Source organism: Canis lupus, chromosome 2, assembly GCF_048164855.1.
Source record: "Canis lupus baileyi chromosome 2, mCanLup2.hap1, whole genome shotgun sequence".
Lineage (NCBI taxonomy): Eukaryota > Metazoa > Chordata > Mammalia > Carnivora > Canidae > Canis > Canis lupus.
This window is the reverse complement of record NC_132839.1, coordinates 63,300,609-63,326,750: the sequence shown is the minus strand read 5'-3', so window position 1 is coordinate 63,326,750 and position 26,142 is coordinate 63,300,609. Positions and strand designations below refer to the sequence as shown.

The 26,142-nt window shown below is 54.0% G+C and overlaps 2 protein-coding genes across 7 annotated transcripts in view; one reads left to right on the top strand and one right to left on the bottom strand.

The window, feature by feature from the left end:
* Positions 1 to 26,142, bottom strand: part of ZFYVE28 (zinc finger FYVE-type containing 28) — a 159,638-nt gene that overhangs the window by 106,310 nt on the left and 27,186 nt on the right. The window contains exon 1 of one of the 2 annotated variants that reach the window (XM_072804058.1): positions 7,781 to 7,924. The exons of the other annotated variant lie outside the window; for it this stretch is intronic. Within the exon in view, the coding sequence (XP_072660159.1) occupies positions 7,781 to 7,819 (39 nt within the window). The 5' untranslated portion in view covers positions 7,820 to 7,924. Of the gene's footprint in view, positions 1 to 7,780; positions 7,925 to 26,142 lie in introns of those variants that run through there. 2 annotated transcript variants of the gene reach the window in all.
* Positions 8,309 to 26,142, top strand: part of CFAP99 (cilia and flagella associated protein 99) — a 42,685-nt gene continuing 24,851 nt past the window's right edge. For 2 of the 5 annotated variants that reach the window (XM_072804148.1, XM_072804124.1), the window contains exons 1-3: positions 8,309 to 8,611; positions 16,844 to 16,971; positions 25,608 to 25,752. In XM_072804148.1, coding sequence (XP_072660249.1) covers positions 16,861 to 16,971; positions 25,608 to 25,752 — 256 coding nt within the window. In that variant the 5' untranslated portion in view covers positions 8,309 to 8,611; positions 16,844 to 16,860. The remainder of the gene's footprint in view (positions 8,612 to 16,843; positions 16,972 to 25,607; positions 25,753 to 26,142) is intronic. The other 3 variants (XM_072804128.1, XM_072804138.1, XM_072804145.1) reach the window with 3 other exon arrangements.

Below are 26,142 nucleotides of genomic sequence, written 5' to 3'. Positions count from 1 at the left end.
ACATCCACATCCTGGTGGAGCTTCCCTGTATGATGCCCGGCACCCTTCCTGCCCCTCAAATCCCAGCCCAATAGCGGCCCCTCTGGGCCTGGCCCCCTTGCTGCCTTGTCTGACAGCCCTGAAGCTACCCACAAGTGTGTGCAGGGTGTGAGTTCTGCATACACCAGGACCAGCTCTCCCCAGGGCAGCTCCAGGGGGATGCGGTTTGGCATCAGAAATCTGACAGAAGTGACCCTTAAGGACAAGCCCGGGCACACGAAACACCTCATTGCTGTCTTCTAGATGCCCCAGAACAGAGGGGTTTGGCAGGGCTCAGGATGGGAGGCCAGGAAGCAGGGATACGAGGGTCCTTTTCAGGTCTTCCGTGGCAGTGAGACCCCCAACGAGGTGGCTGGGAGGGTGGGGGCTGGCAGGGGTAGGTTCAGAGAGCCTGAGGGTGCCAAGCCCCTCAGGAAATGTAGGCCTGAGCATCTCTTCACTTGCCTACAAAATGTCTTTTCCCTTGATTGTCGCAAAAAACATTACCATTCTCAAAAACCTCCCAAAAACTGCCAAATTTTTTTAATTGAGGTGAAATTCACATAAGATACAATTAACCAAAAAAAAAAAAAAAAAAAGATACAATTAACCATTTTGAAGTGTGCATTTCAGGGACCCTTACACACTCAGCGCTGTGCAACTGCCACCTCTCTCTAGTTTTCAAACGTTTACATTGCCCCAAAAGGAAATGTGGACCCTGTGGCCACCACCTCCCACATCCCACCCCCACCAACTACTGATGTACATTCTGTGTCTGTGGACTTGCCTACTCTGCACAGTTCAGGTAAGTGTGATCATGTGTCCTTTTGTGTCTGTCTTCTTCACACATAACATAATGTTTTCAAGACTCATCCATGTGATAACCTGAATTTCCTTCCTTCTCCTGGCTGAATAATATTCCATTGTGTGGACAGATCACGCTTCATTTACTCACTCACTGCTGGTGGACATCTGGGCTGCTTCTATCTTCCTACTGTTATGTATAACGTGGCTATAAACATGGGTGTACACGATTCTTAAATGTATCGGACATTAAACTAGTTGATTTTGCTTTTAGACTTTATAACTACAATATCCCTAAAAATAACTGGAAACATTCTCAAAAACTAAAAACCAGAAGGAAAAATGACTGCCCTATAGACAGCATCCGCATCCATAGGTGTGCCACCCTGTCTTCCCCAAGAACCCAGAGTACAAGGGCTAGCGGTGCTGGGGGTGGTCGAGTACAGCATCAGCAAGTCCCCTAGAGCAGAGACTTCCAGAGCCCCCACACAGAGCTCCAAAGATCCCCTCAGCCATGGACGGAGCCCCACTTGAAGTACCCCCAACATTCTCCTGCCTCCACCCAGCACAAAACAAAGAGAAATGGAAGAGCTTCAACATACTTACTGTAAGAAGGGAAAAAACCTTCCATTCATCATACCCAACTACTCTACATAAATTACCATAATATGAAATGTTCTATTCTACTTCTGCTTAATCTATTCAGATCAGTAAAAAAAAAAAAATCCATTCATTTTTGTCTTCCTCCTTCAAACACTTGAATTGCCCATCAATATCTAAGTTTCTTTGCAATCCGACTGTGAAAAGTACAAAAGTAATTGTTTCATCAAATGGGACTCATGTAAACACGGATGACAGCTTCGGTTCCTTCCTGCAGGAAACACACAGCTCAGGATGGAAGAGCTTGCAAATTCCAGCTCTGGGGATGAATGCACCGGAGTTCAAATCTAGCTTTCCCTCTTCCTGGCTCTGAAGGTTCTAGCAAGTCAGCATCTCGTGTCTGAGATCCCATTTGAGGAACAGGGAACATCAGATGATAACAAGCACCCCCAAAACCTCAGTGCCTTAACAACAGAGTTCTATCCCCCCTGAGCGGTCACTCACACCCAGCCTTAGCCACCCATGGCTCTGGAGTCCTCTACTGGATCCTGAGCCTCCAGCCAAGGAACAGGGGACACAGGCCACAGGAGGAAGGCCTGAGAGGTCTGGGGGCCAGACCTGACAGGGTGGAGCCCACTGAGGCCCACATGGGCTGAAGTTCAGCCCTGGATTCCCACTGGAAAGGCAATACTGGGGCAGCGATGGGCACATAGTAGCATCTCAGCCCCAGGGAGGGCATAGGAGGCGGGATCATTATCATTCATCACTGTCATCATGTGTCACCAGGGATGCCTGAGGTATCCTGAGTCAAGTCCTATTCCCTACAACCCAGTACAACATGCCACAGCAAGGAAGGGTGGGAGAGGCAGGATGCACCTTGTAGGACATTTTCCCTCTCAAAATGACCTAGAAGTAACCAGAAGCCTTAGTGATGGCTGACTCCATAAAATGCTCTATGTCACAGTCCTGTAATCAATCCACACTCAACAGTGCCGCTGACATTGACAGCCGTCATTTCTGAGCCACTCCCGTGAGCTCTTGACAGAAATGATCTCCTCAAATTTCCTACAGCAGGTCCTGTCACCCCCACCTCAAACAGGGAAACTGAGGCACAGGGCCAGACAGGAAGGGATGAAGATTCCTATCCAGGCCTCAGTGTAGAAGTCTCTGCTGCCCTCTCTGTAGCAGCTTCAACACTATTCGGACACACATGCCACAGCAGGCAGCAAGGACAGGCCAGTGAGGCACGACAGGAGCATCAAAACGCACAGCATTCTGGGTCCCCATTTTTCTCTGAAGCAGGCTCGCTCACTGTCACTTACCTTTGCATGGGCACATGGTAGACCCCACAGGAGCTGGGCTGCCTGGCGCTGTCCACACCAACAAGACAAAACCATGGCTCTGCCACCGAAAATTCCACATGACCACTAAGTCATTTGTAGGTTCTTAGATGTGCATTTTCACACATTTAAAAGAAGCATATCTGGTGTTCTGGGAATTCCTGGCAGCTTTAGGAGAGGCACTAAAGCATCCTGAAATTACCCATCCCCTCCTAAGGTCTAATGGAATTACCTAGCAGGCTTCCCATTCGAAGCGAGGCAGGGGAGGGGGTTGGCGGGCAGTGCAGACCTGGGCTCCCTCCCCACCAGGCTCTGCCCTGCCTGCTGGACTCTAAGCCCAGACATCAATTAGGTAGAGCTGAGGATTCTCTGCCTCTGACTCGCCCATGTTATCAGACGTTTCCCGGTAGCACACTGCCCTGATTGTAAACTGCAGACCCCTAACTAATGACATCAGTTTTGGCACAGAAGCTGACACTCACCATCCATCAGCCATTCAGCCCCTCCCTGCCCTGCAAATGTTGATGGCACAGGGCTGGGCGTGTGAGGCCACACACAGGAATTCAGCAAACGGAAGCCTCCCACGGAGTCACTCCCTGTCCGACCTGTGGGCTCCACGAGCCACATGAAGGGACAAGGGACCTCTTGGGCTCCGCCATGTGCCTGCAGCCTCCAAGTGCTGACACATCTGAGGCAGGGCTCTCTGGGAGGGGCAGCCAGGGCAGCAAGGACTACAGAGATGGGTGTGTGGGCCAGCCAAGCCTACTGTGACTCAGCAGTGCTGAGCATCCTTCCCAGGACTCTCTGAGCCCCCTCTCTGCCAGGCACCCACTGGCACAGCCCATGGGGCCAGGCTTTCCAGAACACTGGCTTTCCAGTAGCTCACCTCAGAGAGATACAGAGAGTGGCGAGCTACCCTAAGGACGGCCTCAGCTGTAGCTGGGCACTCGGAGTTTATCAGCTGAAAACCAATCCTTTAGTGGCCTGACTGGAAGTTCGCATCAAAGCCCCAAGCCCCTGAAACAGTGTCTGTACCTGGCACCAGGCTCCAAAATGGTACTGTAAGGACAGCAGCTTATGTCCCAGGCGAGAAGAGTGGGGAAATCAAGGCTTGTGACAATGCTGCCCCGCCAGACCCAGAGGCAGCAGGACCCAAGTGGAGGGAAGAGCGTACCTCTCACCGGCCTCCACGGCAAAGCTCCCCACGGTGCCCCATGCTTTGGGGTCTGCTGATGCCCTACTGGTATTTCTCTAGGTCCCTGTAGGGAAGCCCTGAAAGGATGACTAGGGGCACACAGATGCAAACCCAGGCCTTCCGTGTGGCCCTGTGACCTGCTGGTTTAAAACCTGAAGGGCTCCTATCTGCCACTGCCCTTCTAGGGTGCTGCCACCCTCTGCCAGGTAGTCAAGGAACAGAGGGCCCGCTGCACACCCATGAGCAGGTAGCCTCAGACTCTGGAAACCAGGAGGGACCCTGGGAAGGACTCCCAACCCCTAACCCATGGAAGCTGAGTTAAGTCCACAGCTGTCAGCAGGAATTCCCACAAGCACCCTGTTTGGGGCCACTCCCAAGCAGACTTCACAAAGCTCCAAGAGTCACAAAGCTTACCAAAAGCACTCAGGCTTCTCTCTAAGAAAGCCATTTCATCTCTAACCTGAACCCAGAAAACTGAAAGTTTCCAGATAAACATCACCCACTAAAGCACCATATTTACAAGGAATGTTAATGACCCACACCCCAGAAGTGGTTTGGAGGTACAGATGAGAGAGCTCTTCTTGGGATGCATGACTGAACACGGTAATCCCCATCCAGCTGGACAGCCTCACCTACCCATATGACAAGTCTTCCTAGGAGATGGAAAACACAACTTTAACCTCCACCATCCTAAGGATGCTCTTTGATGGTGGCCAAGATGTCCTGGCTGGGCCTCGCCCGGGAACCCCTTCCACTGTGCCAGGATCTCACCCCTCAGCACAGTGACCAGGCATCAACGAGAAAGTTGTAACCCAGCAAAAACACAAGTATTAATATTTTTCTTTCAGATGAAGACACCAGCTATTCCAAAGGTTCCACTTTTTTAAAGTTAACTCTTTATAAGAAGGGCTTTCCCTAAACAGAAGGCAAAAAAGCATGTCAATGACATTACAAAGGACAGGTTGATAGGCTTTCCCACACACTGCCTTTCCCAGGCAGCTTACCGTCCGGTCCTGGTAACACCAGTAGAGCCCTAACAGTTTACATGAAGAAAAATCATACGGTTTAAAAGGCTGTTTGAAAAGAAATAAATGGAAATATGAGAGCTAGGTAATGTCATTTTCATGTTAAATGAGTATATTATACATCAGGATTTTTTTTTTTACTCAACTGAGGTAGTTATTAATGATTCACATATCAAAAATTTTAAGCATCAGAATGTTTTAAAGCATTTCTAAATGCTTTTTTGAACTGCAAGAACAATGAATATTTTTGGCTTCAGAATGTTTTCCACTGAATTGTAATGAACAAGAAGCTCAGTGTTCAGTTTTAAACCAAAGCAGGGATTATATCAAGAATGCAGTTTGAATTGTGTATCTATCTAAATACAAAAGTGGGAAAAAAAAATCCCAACTGCAGGCAACAGTCTCCCCCAGACACATCCCCCCATAGCTGACTCTCACACTTCTGCTCTGCCAGCCCCAAATCCTCCCAGGACTGACTCTGTGCTCACTTGTGCCAAATGGGTTAAATGGGAAAGGTGGGGGAAACACAAAATTCAATTCATAATCCAAGACAAAAGTCTGAGCTTTGGCTTGAAAAATGAAAGGCTACTGGGGTGACCTAACATAGTCCGACCCTCCAAACAATCAAGATATTTAACTCCAAAGACAGATCTCAAACAACAGACCCCCAAGCTCATGCTGACCACAGGGAACCATGCCATGGCCAGACACAAAGATTTCAAACGGAGATGTGTCTTTGAGTCCAGGAGTCAGGGACACAAGTCAGACAACATGACCTGAGATGCCACTGAGGACCAGATGAAGTACCACTCCTCTTTCCTCCTGCAGCATGATTCTCCATCACTACTCTCCACCTTGCCAGGTCAGCCCCTGGAGCTTGCCTTGGAAGGCAGCTGCCTGCTGAAGAGGGAAATTTAGGGACACTGTTCTCAATTCCGGGGCAAAACCTCAAGGGCAATATCATTTCCCACTTTTAAAGACTTTCCCTTAAACCGAAACAGGCAGGGCCACTGAAAGTACCCAATCATTAATGAAACAGAGAACCTGCAATTACCTCTCCTTCCCTTCCAACCTCACGGTGTGGTTACATGATCCTGGAAACAAGGCCACTGCAGAGGCACGGATGGAAAAAAGCATCCCGGAGCCCCTGGACTCCTGACAGAAGTGGTTTTGGAAATACCAGAATGCTACTTGACCTACGATACGTTTCCCTTCCCTTGCTTGCATATACACTGAAAAAATAACACTGCTGCCCAGCCTAGAAATGACCTTTTGACAAGACTTGATTTTTCCTTAACCGGGGACAGAAGTCACACAAACAAAAAGCCATTCCTTGTACGGATGTCCTGTGCGAAGGCTGCCACCTCCCCCTGGCAGCCGACAGCAGGACTGGGACTGGCCTTGGGGGGAGCTGCAGCCAGGAGGGGTTGCTGGGAAATGGCTAAGGGCAGAGAGGCTCCAGACCACACACAGCACCTCGAGAAAGAGGTTGGGAGCAGGCCGGTAGGTGGCTGTACCTGGCAGGAAGGGACTCCTATCGTCCCTGGATGAGGCCAAGGCCGAGCAAGGTGCACAGCCCTGGCATCCTAAACCCTCAACCCAATACTCTGGAGAACTCTCCCACCCCAAAGACAGCGAAGCAGGAACCCTGAAGGTTCCTGGGCTCGTCTCCCAAACGGACCTCTGCCCCCTCCACCACAATGGGAGCGCCCGGAGGGGACGCATTTAAAGAAAACCCATCCTGGGAGACCACCCACGAGGGGGAGGGCTAGGAAGCCGGATCCAGGAGAGTGGTCAGCCCCCCGGAAGTAGTGGTTCCTGGGATCGGCCTCCATGTATCCCGGTCGCCGCGGTGACCTCGCCCGAGCGGTATCGCCCAGCGCAGACCCCAGCGCCCCCCACCCCGCATCGCCGGCCCCGCTTGCGGCCTGGGACCCTGCGCCCCCCACAGGCACAGCCGCCCCCAGCCCTGCTCTGGCCAAGGCAGGCACCAGTCTGGGCCGGTGGCGGGGACGCAGCGCCCGCAGTGCGACTGGCGCAGCCAACGAGGCGCGGGGCGCGCCGCCCGGACCCCGACCCCGCCGCGGAGGAGGGCACGGGTCCGGGATTCCAGAGCAAGAGGGTGGGCGCGGGCCAACCAGCGGGCCAAGTTTCGGGTCAGTGCTGTTCGGGAAGGCAGGGCCAGGGCGGTGGGACCGGGTCGGAGGGGTCCGTCCAGGACCCAGGACCCGGGGAAAGCGGGGGTCCCCTGCAGAACCTGGGGGGAGGTAGGGAGAGCGCTCCCTCCGGAGCGTGGAGGGAGCCTGGGGGTGGGTTCCGGGCCCAGGATAACTGGGTGATCAGCAAGAGGGGTGTTCCCCCCCCAACCCCGTGCAGGCAAGAAGGATGGAGAAGTCCTTCCAGGACCCAGGAGAAGTAGGAGGAGGTCCGCTCCGAGGTGCGGGTCGGGGACCAAGGGGTGCGAGAGGGGCGCCACGCTGGACGGTCGGGGATAAAGTACGCTTGCTGGCCGCAGGCAGCGAGGGAAGCGCACCCTAGCCGGGGCCGGGGTGAGGAGGGTCCAGGAGCCGGCTTAGGGAGGGGGTGATCCTGCAACGGGGCGGGCGGGTCGTAGAGTGGAGCTGGCGGGGAGGGGCTCGGCGGGAGGAGAGAGGGTCCAGGACCCGGCTGGGGGAGGGTGGGGTCCCGCGCCCCGGTGTGCGGGTCACAGAGTGGATGGAGGTGGGGGGTGTCGGCAGGCGAGAGAGGGTCAGTACCGCAGGGAAGGGTCTGTCCGTCAGGGAGGGAGGGGCGCTCACCTTGGGTTTGTACAGCCACTTTCGGAACCTGTTCATCATCGCCGCGCCCGCCCGGCCCCGCGGCCCTCGCCTCCGCAGCGCTGCTCCCGGCCCGGCTGCGGCGCGGGGCGGACACGGGGGCAGGGCCAGGCCGGGGCCCGCGCGGTACCTGGGCGGCTGGCGCGAGCGGGGCCGGACGCGGGGCCGGGCTGAGGGCGGCGGACAGGTGTGCGGGGCAGGTGCGCGGCCGGAGATGCTCCGCGAGCTGTGCGCAGGGCGGCCCCGCAGCACCGCGGCAGGCGGACCAGGGGGCGGGCGGACTCCGGCACGGGGACGCCGGCTCCTCGCAGCTCACTGACACCCGCGCCTCGCCGGCCACCGCGCCGCGCGCCGCACATGCGCCGACGCACGGCGAGCCCCCTGCCCGCCGAGGGCAGCGAAGGCCGCCCAATCCCGCGGCGCCGTGCGGCGCCCCGCCCGAGGCACGCTCCCCGCCGGAGGGCGATCCGGAGCTCCGGGCAAGGGAGAAAAACTACAAGTCCCGATGGGCATTGCGGGGAGGCGGGGCCCCGGGCGCGGCGTCCTTGGCCTCGCTGCGGGCGCTGTGCGTTCTGGGGCTTGTAGTCTTTCTGCCGGGGCTCCGGGGCGTGAAGCTGGTTGCTAGGTGACGACGCCCAAACTGCACCCCGGCGCGCATCCCCGGTCGCGAGTGGTGGCGGAGGTCCTGGCTAAGCTGGAGTGAGGTGGGGACCTGCCTGGATTCGCGAGACCTGCTGCACCCCCTGCTGTGGCTTCGGGGGAAAGTGGGCCGGGAGGTGCGGCGGCAGGAGTGCCCACGAAGCCGGCCAACAGGTAAGAGGTGGGAAGAGAGCAGGTGGGACCGAAGGGTGGAGGGCAGGGCGCGCTCCCTCAGCATCAGCATCGCTCTGGCAACTTCCCACGGTCTGTGGGCCAGTCACCTTCCTCTTTGCTTCTCATCTTGCTTTCGATAACCACCTTTTGGGTCTTCTTCCCAGCTCTTTGATTAAAGTTGACAGTGCTTTTTTTCCCCCTCTCTTTTAAATCGTCACAATAAACGGTGCTTTTAAAAAGATATTCTTTCATATTCACCACTTCCCCCAACGGTGCCCTAATTTGGATCCAAAATTCAAGAACCTATTTATGTCGCAAGCAGAGAGCTAAAAACAAATATGTGTTGAATACAAAACATTTTAAATTCCCATTGACAGCTGGAGAAACTGAGGTACAAAGAGGCTGCTGTGCTCTTGGCTGAAGGAGGGGGTCCAGATCAAGAAAAGCACACCCACACCCAGCACTGCTCTGGGTGTTCTGAAATGTGCAGATTTGGGGTGCAGGAAACGAAGTAACATTTCCCTTGATAGGGAACTTGTTGTCTGAGACTCACGTTATCAGTGGCCCGGGGGCTACAGGCTCTGATGGTTCTGGATCCTAACCTCTCCAGTCTATGAAAGCAGTGAGTCTAGGCACAGGCAGCCGCGGAGATTTCCTCGTGTGCTGGTGGGGGGCCATGTTCATTACTGAGCACCTAGTTAATCTTCCCCACTCCCCTCCAGCTCCCTTATGGAGCAGCACCCCCCACCCCCTAGGTTGCTTCTTATCTTCATTTCTTTCTGCCTCTTCTTTCGGGAGCCCACTCTGATCAGATTTTCACCCACCTCCTCCTCCAAAGTTCTTCATCAGTCATCCTTGACCTCAGTGTTGCTAAGTCCAGTGATCAGAGCCCCATCTCTTCCTGGAACTGTTAGCAGCAGCGACTCAGCTGAGTGCTCCTCTCCTGAACACACCATTCTCGCTTGGCTGGAATGGATCACTCCCTGCCTCCCCTCCTCTGGTTGCTCTTTCTCAGTCTTCTTGGAAGACGCCTCCTTGGTTCCCCAGCCTCTTAACACTAGGGGCCCCAGTACTCAGTCCTTAGAAGCTCTTCTAGCCACTCCTTCCCTGGTGACTTTCTGCGGTCATGTGATCTGGTAAGAAGCTGCTTTCTCCTGACCTTTCCAAAACTTATACCTCTAGCCTGAACATCGCCCTGGATGGCAGAACCCTGTATCTATTCTTTGCCAGTGAAAGTCTAACAAGTCCCCTCAAAGGCAACATGTCCAAGCAGACTCTCGATCCTCCCCCCACCCGGGTGAGACCTGCTCCTCCACAGCCAGTTTCTAGCACGTGACTCAGGGTAGACACTTGGAGGACTCTTCTCTATGGTTCTGTCCTTGGCCAACTCCAAAGCTGGGGCTGTTGTTGCAGAGGCTTCCCTCCTATGCTTCCTAGGTTGAAACTGTGTTTGGGAGGAAGGCTGACCTGAGGGAAGTGGGTGTATCAGTATAAGATTAGGTTCAGCTAGGGGTGCCTGGGGGGCTCGGTCAGTTAAGCATCGACTCTTGTTTCAGCTCAGGTCATGATCTCATAGGTTGTGGGATCAAGCTCCTCACCCAGCTCTGCACTCAGTACAGAGTTTACTTCAGATTCTTTCTCCCTGTCCCTGCCCTTGTCCACTCATGCACTCTCTCTTTCTCAAATGAACAAATAAAATCTTTTAAAATAATGTTTTTAAAAGACTGAGCTTCATGCAATGAAAAATGAAAAATCCTAAGATTACGGTGGTCCAAATAAGATTATTCATGTTTCCATAAAGGAGGTTAATGGGGAGGCAATCCTGGAAATTATAGCAGCCACAAAAAGCCATCAGGGACCTAGACTCTCCTGGCTTCCTCTTCTGCCATCTTGAATGGGTTTCCTCACAGTCTAGGGTAGCTGCCCAAGTTCCTGCCATCATTTCCTGAGTCCAGGCAGCAGGATGGAAAAGAGGAAGGGTATATGCCTCTGCCTTTCAGAGAGACTTTCCGGAGGGCTCACACGCTTGTACTTCATGGCATACCCAGCTGCCAGGGAGCCTGGGAAATACCATCTTTCAGTTGGGCAGCAATAAACCCAACCAAAATTTGGTGTTTTGTTACTCAGAAGGAAAAGGAGAGTGGAGATTAAAGAGCAACTAGCAAAACCTGCCATGTGGGTCTGTACTTCAAGCACAAGCCATCAGAGCATGACATGGCAAAAATCCTTAGGAGACTTTTACTCAGAATCAAAAGCCAGGGAAAGAATATAGTTGAATTAACACACATTTGGTATCTACATAAATGGAGCCTTTCTAGCGGCTGGTTTTGGGTCTGATGGGATTTGAACCTTGTGTAATCTTCTTTCTTTCTGTAAAGGATTTGCTAAGAAAAGAGAAGCTTTGGTCCAGCCCACCTTAAAATTTCCTTAAATATGAGACAGTCAAGTCTTTGATTAGTGGAGTTAAATCTTGGAAGTTAAATACTACCCACATATCTGGTTTTACCCCCATTAAAACAAAGCTGAGGTGCTAAGAGCATGGATCAGAATCAGATGACTTTAGTACCTGTCTCTTACCCCAAAACGTCACTATGTTGACTGAGCTCACAAGCTAATTTCAGTGAGAATGCAGAACTCAAATGTCTCTTGTCCTGACATCTACCGTCCTGGTACCACGGCTCTCTGCCGGGGTAGGTGTGCAGAGCCCCTGCCCCTGGAGCCCTGAGGGGGACAGTGAGCCAGAGTTGCAAGGACTAATGGTTCACGCCAGCTGGGCTCCCCAGGGGTCCCTCTCTCCCCACCACAGACTCCCCTCTGCATCTTCCACCTGGCCCATCCATTCATTGCTTCCAGTTTGTTCCATCCAGGCCCGCTCTGGATTGGGGGGAGGGCCTGGGCGGTTCTCATGTTCCTTGTGGACTTGCAAGATCACCAAAGGGCCTCTTGGAGCATCCTTTGTTCAGAAGGTTCCAACTCCAGGACAGGAGGGAGGGCAGGGAAGTCATCCCCATCCCGCCCTGGGAGCAGCACCTACATCAGGTGCAGGAGGGAGCCCTTTCCTGACCACATGTGTTTCTCCATCAGAGCTGTGTTTCCAGACGATGCGGGAAGGTAGAGTCAAGGGCCAGACCCCATCCCCCAAGGCAACGCCCCCAAGTGATGGTCAGTGGGAGGGATAAAAAAAAAAAAAACCCCACATCCTTAACATCGTTTCTATAAAGAGACTCTTCACTAGTTGCAGTCCTTTCCCTGTGAGCTCTGGAATGTGTAAATATTATTTTCCTTTATGGTGACACGGTGCCCCTTTCACCCAGTTAGAGGGCTCACCCCAAGGTGTTGTTGGGTGTTGGGAAAGCTTCAGAACCAGCCTGGACCTGGCGCTCCACAGGCAGGAAAGCCTCCTTGGGGCTAGGGAGCCTAAACCCTTGTAGGGTCTGTTGTCTTCCACATTTAGTGCTCAGTAAACATTGTTGTGGTATCAATTATTCTCCGATTAGGTGAAACAATAAAACTGAACCCTGTTGAACTATAGGATCTGTGGGAACGAAGGTTTAAAAAAGTGTTAATGTGGTCTTTGGATAGGTCTATATCTGAATGTCAAAGCTATCTTTCAGATTAAAACTAAGGCAGGCAGCCCCGGTGGCTCAGCGGTTTAGTGCCGCCTTCGGCCCAGGGCGTGATCCTGAAGACCCAGGGTGTGATCCTGAAGACCGGGATCAAGTCCCACGTTGGGCTCCCTGCATGGAGCCTGCTTCTCCCTCTGCCTGTGTCTCTGCCTCTCTCTCTGTCTGTCTCTCATGAATAATCTTTAAAAAAACAAAAACAAAAAACTAAGAGCCAGTTAGGGTACTCGACCCTTTTGCGCAGTTTTGCATCCCATCATTCATCCCACAGATGTGTCTGCGGCACATGCCAGGGGCCAGCTCTGGGGAAGGGCCGGGACTTAGAGGCAGGAAAGTGGGGTCCTACGCCAGGTGCTCACAGGGGCATCACACAAGTTGGGTGATTTCAGAGAAGGGAAGAGCTAAGGGAGGAGGCAGGCCGGCTCTGCAGGCGCTGCTATTTGCACCAGGTGTTGCAGAATGCCTAGGAGCTTACCACAGAGAGGACTAAGTATTCAAGGTTCAGGAGATGCAAGTCAAGAGGCTTGTGAGCCAGTGAGAAGCCTGGGTAGACAGAGCTGGGGTACAGCAGGGCAAGCAGGAAGTGGGCCCCTGGGACTGTGACCCCAGGCTGTGAAGGGGCAGGACATGCTGGAGAGGCCCTGCTGGGTCCCCCAGGAGCTGAGGGGGATTTGTTAATGGCTCTTAGTGGCAGCAGATGCCCTTGACCTGAGACCTCACTCACCTCAGAGGGTAGCACTGCCACCTAGCCCACCTGCCAGAGCCTCGGGCCAGAAGCCTTGGGTCGTCCTGCTTGGAAAGACCAGGACTGTGCTACAGGATGGAGGGCCAGAGACGCCTGGGTGGCTCAGCAGTTGAGTGCCTGCCTTCCACCTAGGGTGTGATCCTGGAGTCCCAGGATCGAGTTCCACATCGGGTTCCCTCCATGGAGCCTACTTCTCTCTCTGCCTGTGTTTCTGCCTCTTTTTCTCTCTTTCTGTCTCTCCTGAATAAATAAACAAAATCTTAAAAAAAAAAAAAAAAAAAAGTTGGAGGGCCAGGCCTGGGAGAACTGGTGAGTGGGTTTATGGCCAGTTGGTGCAGCCAGCCTGGGTGATCCTCACCAAGAAATGTCCCACAGCCTGTCAGACATGGGGCCCAGGAGAAAGGGTTTGCATGAACACAAGTAACCAGTTATGAGTGGTTCATCCCCAGGGGCCACAGGCAGCCCTCTAGCCTTGAGGCTTCCATCCTGCCCAGCAAATCCTCTGATGTCAGGAGGGGTGGCCACTGCTTTCAGTGCCCTTTAAAAGGTCCCTTTGGGGGATCCCTGGGTGGCGCAGCGGTTTGGCGCCTGCCTTTGGCCCAGGGCGCGATCCTGGAGACCCGGGATCGAATCCCACATCGGGCTCCCGGTGCATGGAGCCTGCTTCTCCCTCTGCCTGTGTCTCTGCCTCTCTCTCTCTCACTGTGTGCCTATCATAAAAAAATAATAATAATAAAAATAAAAATAAAAGGTCCCTTTGACACAGGGCATGTGGGTGGCTTGGTTGGTTACGCATCTGACCCTGGGTCTCAGCTCAAGTCTTAATCTTGGAGTCGTGAGTTCAAGCCCCATGTTGGGCTCCACGCTGGGCATGGAGCCTACTTAAAAAAATAAAATGTCCGTTTGTCCATTAGCTGCATTAGGCTGAGGAAAATCAGATTTTGCTAGGGTGAAGATTGCAAGCAGTGAAAATATGTCTTTTCCAGGACTTCTTCCAGGTCAATATTTCCTCTAGGGACCCCGAGGCCTGACATTCCCGCAGTCTGCAAGCCAGGCCCCATGGAGGACTCACTCGGAGCCGGGACCCAGGCAGACCCTGCTCCCTGGAGTGCAAATCCCCATACCAAGGAAAAAGAATTGGCTACATACCCCTCAGTGCTGCCTCCGGTAAAGAGATTCCCCGAGTGGCCCTCTGTGTGGTCAGTGACGCCATCGCCAGGGTTAGGACAGCAGGACGAGGAGTGGGGCAGGGCAGCAACCCACCCAGAGGAGCACCAAGGCCCGGGCCCAGGCTGCAGGGGTCATGATTTGCTGCCCTCACATAGGCCAAGCCACACATCTTCAGTGGCCTAGCAGCCGTGGGACTCGAGCTCCACCTTATGCATAGCCTCCCGAGGTCTGTCTGTGCCCTGCCTGCGCCCCTGCCTGCGCCCTGCCTGTGTCCCCGCCTCAGTCCCTGGTCCTTTCTCCTGGGCCCACGTGGCTCTAGGTTGCCGCTGGGGCAGCCACAGCATCCAGGCCATGCCAGTAGCTAGCTCACTCAGTGCTGATGCTCATGTGCACTTTGGGACAAGACCTGATGGGGAAATAGGGACTCTCACACTAGAATCCTCTGTGGGTCTCCGCTGCTGCCACCTGCAGTTTGCCCTGGTTTCTGCAGAACCACTGACTGGTCTCCGAATCCAGACCCTCCTGAGGCTGGGTTTCCAGGGCTGTGCTAGGTATCACAGCTTCAAGCCAGTTTCAGTGCATTTCCTGTTTTGAGAGGACTTTCTCCTGGTTGCACACAGGAGAGGCTCCCATGGGCATCTGTTCCTGCCCAGCTAGGGCTGGGTCCCAGAGCAGCCCCTGAGGGGACAGCCCCAGTTAGGCCTGCAGAGCTGGGTGGTGCGGGGCCCAGGTGTGCAGCCAGCAGAGGGGAAAGGACCCCAACTGATCCCGACCTTGACCAAGGCAGGTGTCAAAGCCTCATTCCCTGAGTATGAAGGAAAATACACTCAGGAAGCCCCGCCCCAAGCAGGTGCAGGGCCGCTGGAGCTTGTGCTCTGGTTCTGGGGTCCTTGGCCTGCCACCTGCTGTCACCTTACTGGAAATTCTCCTGCTTCTGAGTCCCTTGTCTGCTGCTTCCTGGGCTCTCTCTGCAGGGGAATCCAAGGCTACTCCACACTCTGGTCCCTTCCTAGGCTTCTGTCTCCCTTGGTGACAGAAGGTGCTTGGGATCCCTGTCCACAGGGACACCAACCCATCCTTCAGCTGGGGGACATCCTATCACATGATGCCTCTCTTCTCTTTCTGGAGCACCTGTTAATTGGCATTTAGACCCTTTGCAGTGGTTCCCTGCTTTTCTGGGGATTTTTCTCCTACTTTCTGTATCTTTTTTTTTTTTTTTTTTTAAGATTTTATTTACCTGAGGGAAGGAGAGAGAGCCCATGAGTTTGGGGAGGGGCAGAGAGGGAGGGAAAGGCAGAGGGTGAAGCAGACACCCCATGGGGTGGGGAGTCCGACACGGGGCTCAATCCAAGGACCAGAGAGCCCGACGCAGGGCTGGATCCCAGGACCCCAAGATCCTGACCTGAGCTGAAGGCAGATGCCTAACCTACTGAGCCATCCAGGTGCCCCTTTCTTCATCTTTTTATGCTCTCTGGGAGATTTTCTCAGCTTAACTTCCCACCTCTTCTATTTCTATCTGTAGTTCTGCTGCCATATTTTAATTTCCAAGAACTCTGTTTTCCTCCAATACTCCTCGTTTCTTGGATACTGTATCGCTCATCTTTGGGAAGCGGCGTGTTGTTTCTGGGCTTTACCGGCTGTCAGCTTCTGCTCTTCCTCTTGCTGGCTTGTTCCAGTGATTCATGCCAGCGGTTCTCAGACATGTCTGGTGGCATTTGGCCCTCACTCCTTAAAGCAGTTGGGGGACTCAGCCAGTGGACTGCGTCATCCCCCCAGGGACCCCAGGGACAGTGTATGCAGTGGTTTTTTTTCCACTCAGTCTCCATCCTGTGGGGGGGTCTAGGTCTGGGGGCTGCTATCTGGAGCCCTTCCACCTTATTGGGAGGGGAGTTTCCTCCACTGTCCCCAGGGCACTAGCAGCCTGGCTTTGCCAACAGTGGGTGCTGGAAAGACCAGCAGGGGTTCTGGTAGCATTGAACAAGAGAGGCAGGTAGGGAGGAACCTCTGCTGGCCTGGACACTCCCCTCTAAGGGTGAGTTGGGGGCTCCCTGTTAGAACCAGTTCCTAGGCCCCAGCCCCACCCCAAGCAGCTTCTCCGAGGTCTCCCGGAGAGGGTCTCTGGGCAAACTGGTCTCCTAGAGCTAGTATGTTTCTAGAACATTCAGTGCCCATACAAGGTCTGACCACATATCTGACTATGCAACCTCTCTGGGTATTGGGTCCCTTGTCTTTAAAATGGGGGTGTTGAATCTGGTGACCTGAGGATTCTCCTCGCCCCAACCTTTTAGGATCACGTCACCCACCCCTCTGGGCAAAACCTGCTATATAAACAGTCACTGAACCCCAGCTGGGCTTTGAGATGCTCAGAGCCCCCCTCCCCTCCCAGGGCTCATCCCCACCTGTGTACAGTTGTAGGGCTTGGGGCTACATGGGGGAAGCCTGGGAGCCTCTAGGGGCTGTGGGTGACAGTTCCCCAAGGCCAGCCTAGGCCTCTCAGGTGGTAGAGGCCTACAGGGACACAGTCCAGGAAGCAGGCCCGGGGTCACCACAGCTAGCAGGCCTCACTGTGAGAGGCACCAGGCTCCCGGGGGGATGGCCCATCTGTTGTTAAGTGTTCTGTGGCTGCCTTCGCCACCTGCTGAGCTGATAGCCCAGAGGTCATGGAGGGCATGACCTGGAGTGGTTTTCTTTTAGGCTCCTGCTCTGGGAAGATGGCCTACTATGGAAAATGCATTGAAACTGTCATTGAGCAATTGAACAAATTTAAGCCTGAGAAGGACATTCCTGAGCAGTTCCTGGAGGCTGCGTCTACCTCCCTGCAGGTAGGATTAGCATGGCAGCTCTGGGCCTGCTGGGAGGCGTGCCAGCAACACATGTCCTATAGCTAGTTACTTTCTAGCAAAACAACATCAAATTCCTTCCTCACAGCTGCTTTCTTTCCCACCTGGGGAGAGGCTGTGGGTTTAGCGCCTCGCCATCCAAAGGCTGGGCATGCTCAACGTCACTGTATGTGGCAATGGTGGCTGCCGTGTCTCCCAGGGAGCCCTTCAGGGCTGGGACCCCTCTACCTCAAGAGGCATTCCTGGCATCCAGAATACGCATTGGACCAGTCTCGTGAGAGGAAACCACAGCACCGTGACCCGGGACATATCTGCACAGTACCTTCCAAAACTGAAGATAGCTAAGAGTCAGCTTCCTCCCCAGGGAGGCTCTGCATGGGCAGCCAGTGAGCTGACCAACCTCCAACAGAGTCAGGGGCTGGCCAAGGCAGCATGGCCCACAGGAGCCCTCAGCTCCTTCATCTTGTGACCCACACCTGGAAGAAATAAGGGGCCTTCCCCCCAGCTGCCCAGCTCCATCCCTATGCCCCCACACGGTCCCCACCCCATGGCTGGGCTGGAGGGCCTGCAAGGGAGCCGTGCACTGTAGTACCTCCTGCTACCTCAACAGCCCTTGAAGGCCTCCCTGGGATCCAGGACTCTGGCCATGTGTCCATCAGTCCATCCATCAAGGGTGGGTGCTCAGGGAGCCCGAGGAGCATGTGTTGCAGGGGTCTTGCCTTCAGGACTTTGAGACATGGGCCCTGGGGGATGGAGCCTCTGGAGGGGGTCAGGTCCACCTTGGGAAATGCTGTAGGACTGCCACCGGGCCTGCTGCCTGCCCATTGCCATCCAGTGGCAGGAGAACACCTGCATCCACTGGAAGGGGCTGCGGCCACTAATTCTGGGAGGTTTGCCTCTAATTGCTGCCACACTTGCATTTCTTTCCCAGGTCCCTTGTGAGCTATTTAGGGTGCTTGCCCCTGGAGAGGCAGCTGTGGCCAGGCCCCACCTCTGGCCCCATTACCTGCTCAGCCGTGGCCTCTGCCGGGCCCCAGGCCACAGGTGGACTCCCTCTCCCTCCGGGTGTGGGAGGGCATTTTCCTGCTTGTGGTACAGCAGCCTGGAAACCTGGACAGAGGACAGGGTGGGTGGGAGTGGCCTGCAGAAGGGCCCGGGGCGCTGGGCAGTGTACACAGGGCTGGAGGGGTTCCAGGAACCAGAGACTCTCCCCCAAGAGAAAGCCTGGGACTGCTGACCCAGGACCTGCTCTGCAGTTTCACTCCGCTAGCTGGGCTGGGCAATCCACAGGGACTGGGCAGGGATTGGGGAGCGCTCCCCACCCTCACTCTGCACCCCTCTCTTGAGCTCTTGCCCTGAGACCCTAGGCATAGTGGGGAGGTGATGAGGACAGCCAGGGGCCAGGCCACTATGCTCTGTCCCCAGCCAGAACCAGCTCCCTAGTGCCCCCTTGCAGCCTGGCCCCTCTGCTGCTCAGGCTTGGCTGTGGCAGCTCCCCCATACGCCGGCCAAACGTATTTGCCATCAGCCATGACTGCTGCTGCTACTCTTGTCCTAAAAGAGAGACCTCACCCGAATCTCCCACCTTCTGACACCAAACAGGCTCCCTAGTGCCTCTGCTGCGTCCTCAGGACCCTGTCCCCCCGAGGCTTCCTCCCCCCACACTGCTCAGCACACACAGTTAATGTCTTGATTTCTCAGTAACCACCATTACAGAAAGTTGGGTTCATTACAACAAATGGGGGGGGGCACTTTCCCCCACAACTAACAGATCGTTACTGGCAAGTCCTGCCGTGATGCTCCATGTGTGCGTGTCTGTGGGGAGGAGGCCCACATGCCAGCCAAGCGCTGGGTTCTACTCTGGGTCCCTGACAGGGGCCCTAACGCTCACACAGGTGGAGAGGCAGCTGCGTTTTTATTATTATTATTATTATTAAAGATTTTATTTATACATGAGAGATGCACAGAGAGAGGCAGAGACACAGGCAGAGGGAGAAGCAGGGTCCCCGTAGGGAGCCTGATGCGGGACTCAATCCTGGACCCCAGGATCACGACCTGAGCCAAAGGTAGGTGCTCAACTGCTGAGCCACCCAGGCATCCCCCGCTGCATTTTCTGACTCACTGGTTCTCCTAGATCCTTTCAAATGTCTACCTTGAGTCCAGGCAGGTGGTGCTGGAGACTAATGCACTCGGGACAACACAGTCTTGCCTCCAGCCATCAGAAAATTGGTTTCATCCACGGCTTTCTGGTAGACCAAGGCTCAAGACTCACCTGGAAGAAAGTGACCCCGCACACAAACGAACCCGCCTTCTGGTGGAGGGCAGGTTTATTGGTGCCAAAAAAGATATGTTGAAGTCATAACTGCTGGTTACCTGTGAGTGTGACCTCATTTAGAAATGCCGTCTTTGCAGATATAATTAAGAAGTTCAAAATAAGATCATCCTTGATTTAGGCTGAGCCCCAAATCCAGTGTCTAGAAACCTTATGAGAAAAGAAAACTCTGGACACAAAGAGACAGAAGGAAAAAGGCCATGTGACCCCAGAGGAGAGTTAGGGTGATACGTCTGTGTGCTATGGACACCAGGATTGCCGCAGCCACCCACAGCTGGGAAGAAGCACAGCGTGAACTCTCCCTCTGAGCCCCAAGAAGGCACCGACTTTGCAACACCTCAGTTCTGGACTTCTGTCATCCCTATTGTTTTCAGCTGCCAAGTTTGTGGTAACTTGTTACAGCAGCCCCAGGACATTTCAGACAAGGAGCCTCCTGGGGGAGGCCAAGGATGGAGGGGCCAGGTTGGCACACTGAGGTTTGCTACCAGAATGCTGGGCTCCGGGGACCAGGTGGAGAGGAGGTCTGACTGAAGGGTGGGGAAAAGTCCAAGGACTTGTCGACTGGGGAAAGGACACACTGACTTTCTCTCTGCAGATTGATCTATAGATCAGAAAGGGATCCCTCCTTGCCACTGTGGGTGTAGGCACTGAGACATGGGGGTCTAGCCTCTCCAGATGACAGCCTCCAGGCGACCTGACAGCAGCGCTGAGGGCCTGACTGGAGCTAAGAAAGGAGGAGGGATGGAAGGGGGAGGGGGTGATGGTACCAGCAACCAGGCTTGTGGTCAGCAAGCAGCCTGCACTGGCCCGAAAGCCTGGGTTATTCTGTGTTCCCTGGCCGGACCCTCAGGAGGGATGGGGATGAGAAGGAGTTCCTCCCTGCACCACTCCTCATCTGCTCCCCACAGGTAATCTCACTTTGGAACAAATATCATCTCATTTGAGCACCATGATGGTGGACTTGAGAGTTTCCTGTAGGGGGGATGAATGCTGAGTGCTGCCTTTGGCCACTCCTTCCCCTACCACACACTCCCAGAGGCCCATGTGGCGAGCCAGCTGTAAAAAAAATCCAGAAAAGTAATGGCTTAACAAAATTAGAGATATCTTTGCTCATATAAGAAGCGTTCTGCAGACTGGCAGTCTAGGGTGGGCGCAGCAGCTCTGTAGTGTCATTAGGAATGCATTCTCCTAAAAAAAAAAAAAAAAAAAAAAAAAAGGAATACATTCTCCTTCCTCTCTGCTTGGCCCTCCTTAGAATATACCTTTGTCTTATAGCCACAAAATGGCTGCCCTGTCTCCAGCATTGCATCCATATCCCAGGTAAAAAGAGGAGAAAGGCAAATAGCATAAGGCAGGTACCAGGTGAATCTGCCTAACTTTCTAAGAGCTTTCTTGGAGGCCACACCTGACAATTAGCCATTAAATCTCATTGATTAAAGCCATTTGCGGGCAGCCCGGGTGGCTCAGCGGTTTAGTGCTGCCTTCAGCCCAGGGCATGATCCTGGAGACCTGGGATCGAGTCCCACGTAGGGCTCCCTGCATGGAGCCTGCTTCTCTCTCTGCCTCTCTCTCTCTCTCTCTCTCTCTCTCTCTCTCTCTCTCTCTCGATGTGTCTCTCCTGAATAAAAAAAAAAAAAAAAAGCCATTTGCTACATGGCTCTATCAGCAGGGGTCTGGAAAAAGTTCTCACTGAGCATACCAACCATGATGAGATGGCATTCTTCTGTTAGGCAGGAAGAATGGAGGAGGGGTTATGTCAACATCTGGCAACCTCAGCTTTCTCTCTCTGCTTCTTCCCCTGGCTTTGGTTTTGGCATCACAGATTAGCAGGGGACCCTAGGTATTCTGCATGGTGCTGAAATATGCACCCCAGCCCCTTTCCTGCCCTGGGCCCCCGTCTCACTTGCCTGAACTCTGTGGTGCTGACAGACAAGCTGGATCTGGGAACTCCTACAGGGGCTGCTGATGGTGGGCAGTTTTGCAGGCCTCTGAGTCCTCTGCCCCAGGCCCCCCATCTCTCAGGACTGTCCATGAAACTGTTACCCAAAGGCTTGCCGCCCCCCTGGGGGCTGGCCAAGGGCCATGGTATCAGAAAACTCAGAGGCCCTTGGGTAACCACCACCCTCTGGGTTCCATGACCGAGGCTGGTTTGGGGCTAAGGCTCAGCTCTGGTACTGGGGCCCTCTTTGCAACTCCGCCCTTGTTTTACCTCCTTTTGGAGAAAGCCCGGCCAGCTCAGCCTCAGCAATCCTCTGCCAGTCTGGCCAGAAGGAAGTGGTCTGGAGCTCAGTGCCCTTTGACCCCCATCAGGCCTCAGTCTCTTCTCTGTGACCAGCTACATTGACCTTCCTTAGCAGTGAGGACCTGGCCCTGGGCCCAGCCTCCCCCATGGGGCAGGGTGTCATTTACCACATGGTTCTATGTGTTCTAGGCCCCGGGCCCCATGCAGCCCTGCCTGACCTCCTTACTGGGGACTTACAGCATCAGGGCTTCCAGCCTCGGGCTCAAGGCTCTGACCTTATTAAAAATACATACTCACACTTCCCAAACGCGGACGTAATTCATGAGAAGCAGAGTCACTGTTGTCTGAGCCTCAGAGATGGGGGCAGGGGGGATACTGTGGGCAGGCATCCTGCAGAGTCATGCAGCCTGGGCTCTGGCCCCGCTGACTCACTGCTTTCTGACCTGTCTGCACAGATCCCTGGGCTGTGCTGGACAAAGCGTGCCCGGTGTGGGCATAGTCTGGGGGTCAGAGGGCCATGAGGGGGAAACTGGCGCAGAAGCCTGCCTGCAGGGACCAAAGCTGACCGTGGAAGGAAACCCCATGTGTGCCCAGCCTTTGCATAGTATTTGCAAAATCTGTACATCCCGTGGAGGCAGGACGTCCCCTTCCCTCCCTCATGAGCACCAGGGTGACATTTTAGCAGGAAAGCGCGAATAACTGCCAGTGTGTGCTGCTAGGTGAGACGGCTGGCCAGCATCTGACTGTGGGGAGGTCAGGGAGCACCTGAGCAAAGACCTAGTGAGAGTGAAGGAGCAAGTGTGTGGGGACAAGCATTGCAGGCAGAGGGAACAGCCAGCACAGAGGCCTAGAGGGGACACTCCAATGCTGGAGAAGCAGAAGGAGACCAGTGGGGCTGGAGTGGAACCATGGTTGGGTAAGAACTCAGAGGGACCCAGAGCAGTCCCCATAGGGCCTAACCGGCCGCTGTAAGGACTCCTTCTGGAAGGTTCTAAAGAAGGACAGACATGATCTCACTTGGTGGCCAGGTTGGAAATAGAGGACAGGCAAGAGGAGAAGCCAGAGCACAGCTGGGTTCCCCTGGCCCACCCGTGAGGTGTTGGGTGGGAGGCAGAGGGAGGCATCAAGGGGTCTGGTCTGGACAGCTGGGAGCAGGGGTTGTGCTTATGAGATGGGAAGGCTGGGGAGGGGCAGGTTGGGGCAAAGCCCCGGAGGCTGGCCTCAGGCAGAAACCAGGGGGTGAGATGGGGGGAGGAACAGGTGGAGACAGAGCTTTTGGGAGTCTGGGAAGGCTGGCTGGGGACACACATTGGGAAGGGCAGGTTTTCAGCCTTGCCACTGGATGAGGTGCCCCAGGGGGTGAGTGCAGAGAGTGAAGAAACTGGGCGGGAGGAATGGACCCTGAGCCCCCCACCCCAACATGCCAAAACTGAGGAGACCAGAAGCCTGCAATGGAGCCTGAGAGCAGAGGGCATCACAGGAGAGTATTAGCATGAGAACCTAACTACCTGGGCCCTTACCAGGCACTGGGAGGAGCCAGGGATTTAGTACAGCTGGGGAGCTGTGGGGAAGGCTTCAGAACCCAAGTCTGGGACAGCCAGGGCTACGCTGTGCAGCACCTATGGCATATCTGTCACCTCTGCCGGGGAAGGAAGAGGGGAGTCGTCTCTCACGCCCTGCTGGCTCTCCTAGGGCAGGACCAAGCTGTGTCCAGAACCACAGAGGCAGAACCCACAGAAGAACATGATCCTCGGGCTTCCAGCCCCTGTGATGCGGGGGGAGCGACACTGTCTGCTGAGACAACATACAGATGCCCCCACCACACGCATGGGAACAGAGGCTCTCCCAGGTCCTGCGGCTTTTCCAGGACCCCTCAGGTGGTCCCATTTCTCTGAAAACAGGTGAAGAAACCATGAAGGAAAAGATAGATTTGGCCTCAGAAAAAAGAGAAACCGGGCAGCCCTGGTGGCGCAGCGGTTTAGCGCCGCCTGCAGCCCAGGGTGTGATCTTGGAGACCCAGGATCGAGTCCCACGTCGGGGTCCCTGCATGGGGCCTGCTTCTCCCTCTGCCTGTCTCTGCCTCTCTCTCGCTCTGTCTCTCATGAATAAATAAATAAATAAAATCTTTAAAAAAAAAAAAAAGAGAAACCTCTGTGCCAAAAAATACGCAAAGTTAAAGGACCAATTACAAACTCACAAAAATAACTATCATATTAATGAATATGTTAATTGTCTCACTATATAAAGAGCTCATAAAATTCAGGAAAATATCATCCCAATAAAAAGTTAGCCAAGAATATAAACTGATAATTCACAAAAGTACAAATAAATATCCAGTAAATGTATGAAAATTTCACTGATAATAAAAAAAAAATGAAAAATAAGGGGCTCATGGGTGGTTCAGTGGGGTAAGCGGCTGCCTTCCCAATTCAGGGTCCTGGGATCTCCCTCTCCCTCTGCTGCTCACCCTGCTTGTGCTCTCTCTCTCTCTCTGTGTGCCAAATAAATAAATAAAATCTTCTTTAAAAATGCAAAATAAAATGAGATACCAAAATGTATCTAATATATTGGTAAAAAAATTTTTTTAACAACTCTGCAGGTGAGTTGATTTTGATATGCTTTGCACCTGTCAGGGGCCAGGTGCACACCCGGGCTTCATCCCACATTATCTGTCCTGTGGCCACATTCTAAGTTCTGCAGGAGCATCACGGCTGTGGGTGCCTTGCTCCCCTGCGATGGGAGACAGCACCCCCCATGCCCCTGGTTAAAATTAGGCTCTTACTTTCTCCCTTTACCTTGAACTTCTTTTTGTTTTCAGAAAGAAGTAAAACATTTATTGGGCATGAATGTATTACATGTACATTGCGGATACAGTTGGGCATCACATACAGCATAGTATTTGCAAAATCTGTACATTACAATTGATATGGCAGGTTTAATACAACATATATGAGCTAGTCTAAAATTTAATGCAGAAAGATACGGGGTTTTTTGTTTTCTCCTAAAGTTGAAAAGTTTGGAATGTATGTCCAGCAGCAAGGGAAAACATTTTGTCTTTCAGCATAAAGAGCTGTGCAAGGGTGACATTCAAGCACATTCGGTTAGGGCCCTCCTCAGTTTCGACGGGATCGCCAAATGGCAAAGGCCAGCCAGACACAGGCAGAAACCGCTGACATTTCAAGCTCATAACAAGGCAGACAATGGGGGGAAAAAAGCTTTAAAGAGTTTTATTAAATGCCCTAAACTTCTAGTGTGTGGGTATCTCCTGCATTTTGGAGGGTTCCCTTAGGTTCCCAGAAGTGTGATTGCTGGGTTAAAGGGAACAGGAACAGGGTGTAAAGTTACCCAAAACGTATTCCCAGGATGTTTGCAGGAAAGGCTCCTTGGCATCTGCCTCCCACCCCCACCCCCACCCCTACCCCCGGAGAGCAGAGTGCAATCCCTCCTGCTCCTGGCAATTCCTCACCTGGCTTGGCACACCTGACAAGTCCCACAGAGGCCCCCTTACCATTCTCTTTTTCTTTGGGGTTACTTTTCTAATAATTCATTTGAAACGCTTTATAAGAGTTTGCCCTTTTCTTTCATTGTGGTAAAGCCTACCTGTTTTAAGGTGGTGTAAAATTTGCCACCTTAACCATGTAAAGCACGGGGTTTGATGGTGTTAATACATCCCCACTTCCCCACGCTCCACCGCCAGAACTTCCTCATCTTCCCCACCCAAACTGTCCCTGTGAAACCCCAGCTGCCTGCCTCACCCCATCCCGGCTCCCCTCACCCCATGTGCTGTCCTGGGGATCCAGCTCCTCCCAGGGCTCCTGTACATGAAATCACACCTTCATCCTTTGGGGTTGTTGGTTTGAATGGCTCATTTCTGTCTGGGCCCCCAGCTCGCTGTCACTACCAGGAGCCCCTGGGGGACCGCATCCTGGGGTCTGCCGTGGGCTCACCACCTGCTCTGGGAGAGGTGCCCTGACTGGCTCTCCCCTGGCACAGAGGGGACGCCTGGCCCTGGCCCTGGCCCCCTCCCAGCTGTTTCTTTTCTAGACACTGAGCCCCCAGAAGCAGGCATTCATTTTAGAGGTGCTGTCGGGGTGCCTAGAGTACCGGAAGCTGCTGGCTGTGGTGGTGGATGCCTTCTACGTGCGGGCCGGCTGGCTCTGCCGACGGGCTGACTACAACCTCTTTGAGGGTAGGTGTCTCCATGGGCCGGGCCTGCTGCGCTGGCCTCCTGCACGAGGGCCACAGCCTCACAACAGCAGGGGTGACCCAGTGAGGTGGCAGCAGATGGACACTCCCTGGGTTCGCACTGGACACCAGTTCCTGATGTTTCTGCAGCACTTTTGCTTTCCGTGGTCTCCCACAGCCCCTTACCTGGGTGGGCAGACCACAATCCACCTGACAGACATGGACACGGACTCCAGGCCCACTGAGGGCCAGGCTGCAGGCTGAGGGCCAGGCTCCAGGCAGGCGGACCTCAGGCCCTGCTGTCCAGGAGCAGAGCCTCTGATCCCTGAGAGGGGCACAGTCTGCTTTAGAGAGAATGCCTCTAAAAGGCCAGCCCGGGTGAAATGAGGAGCCT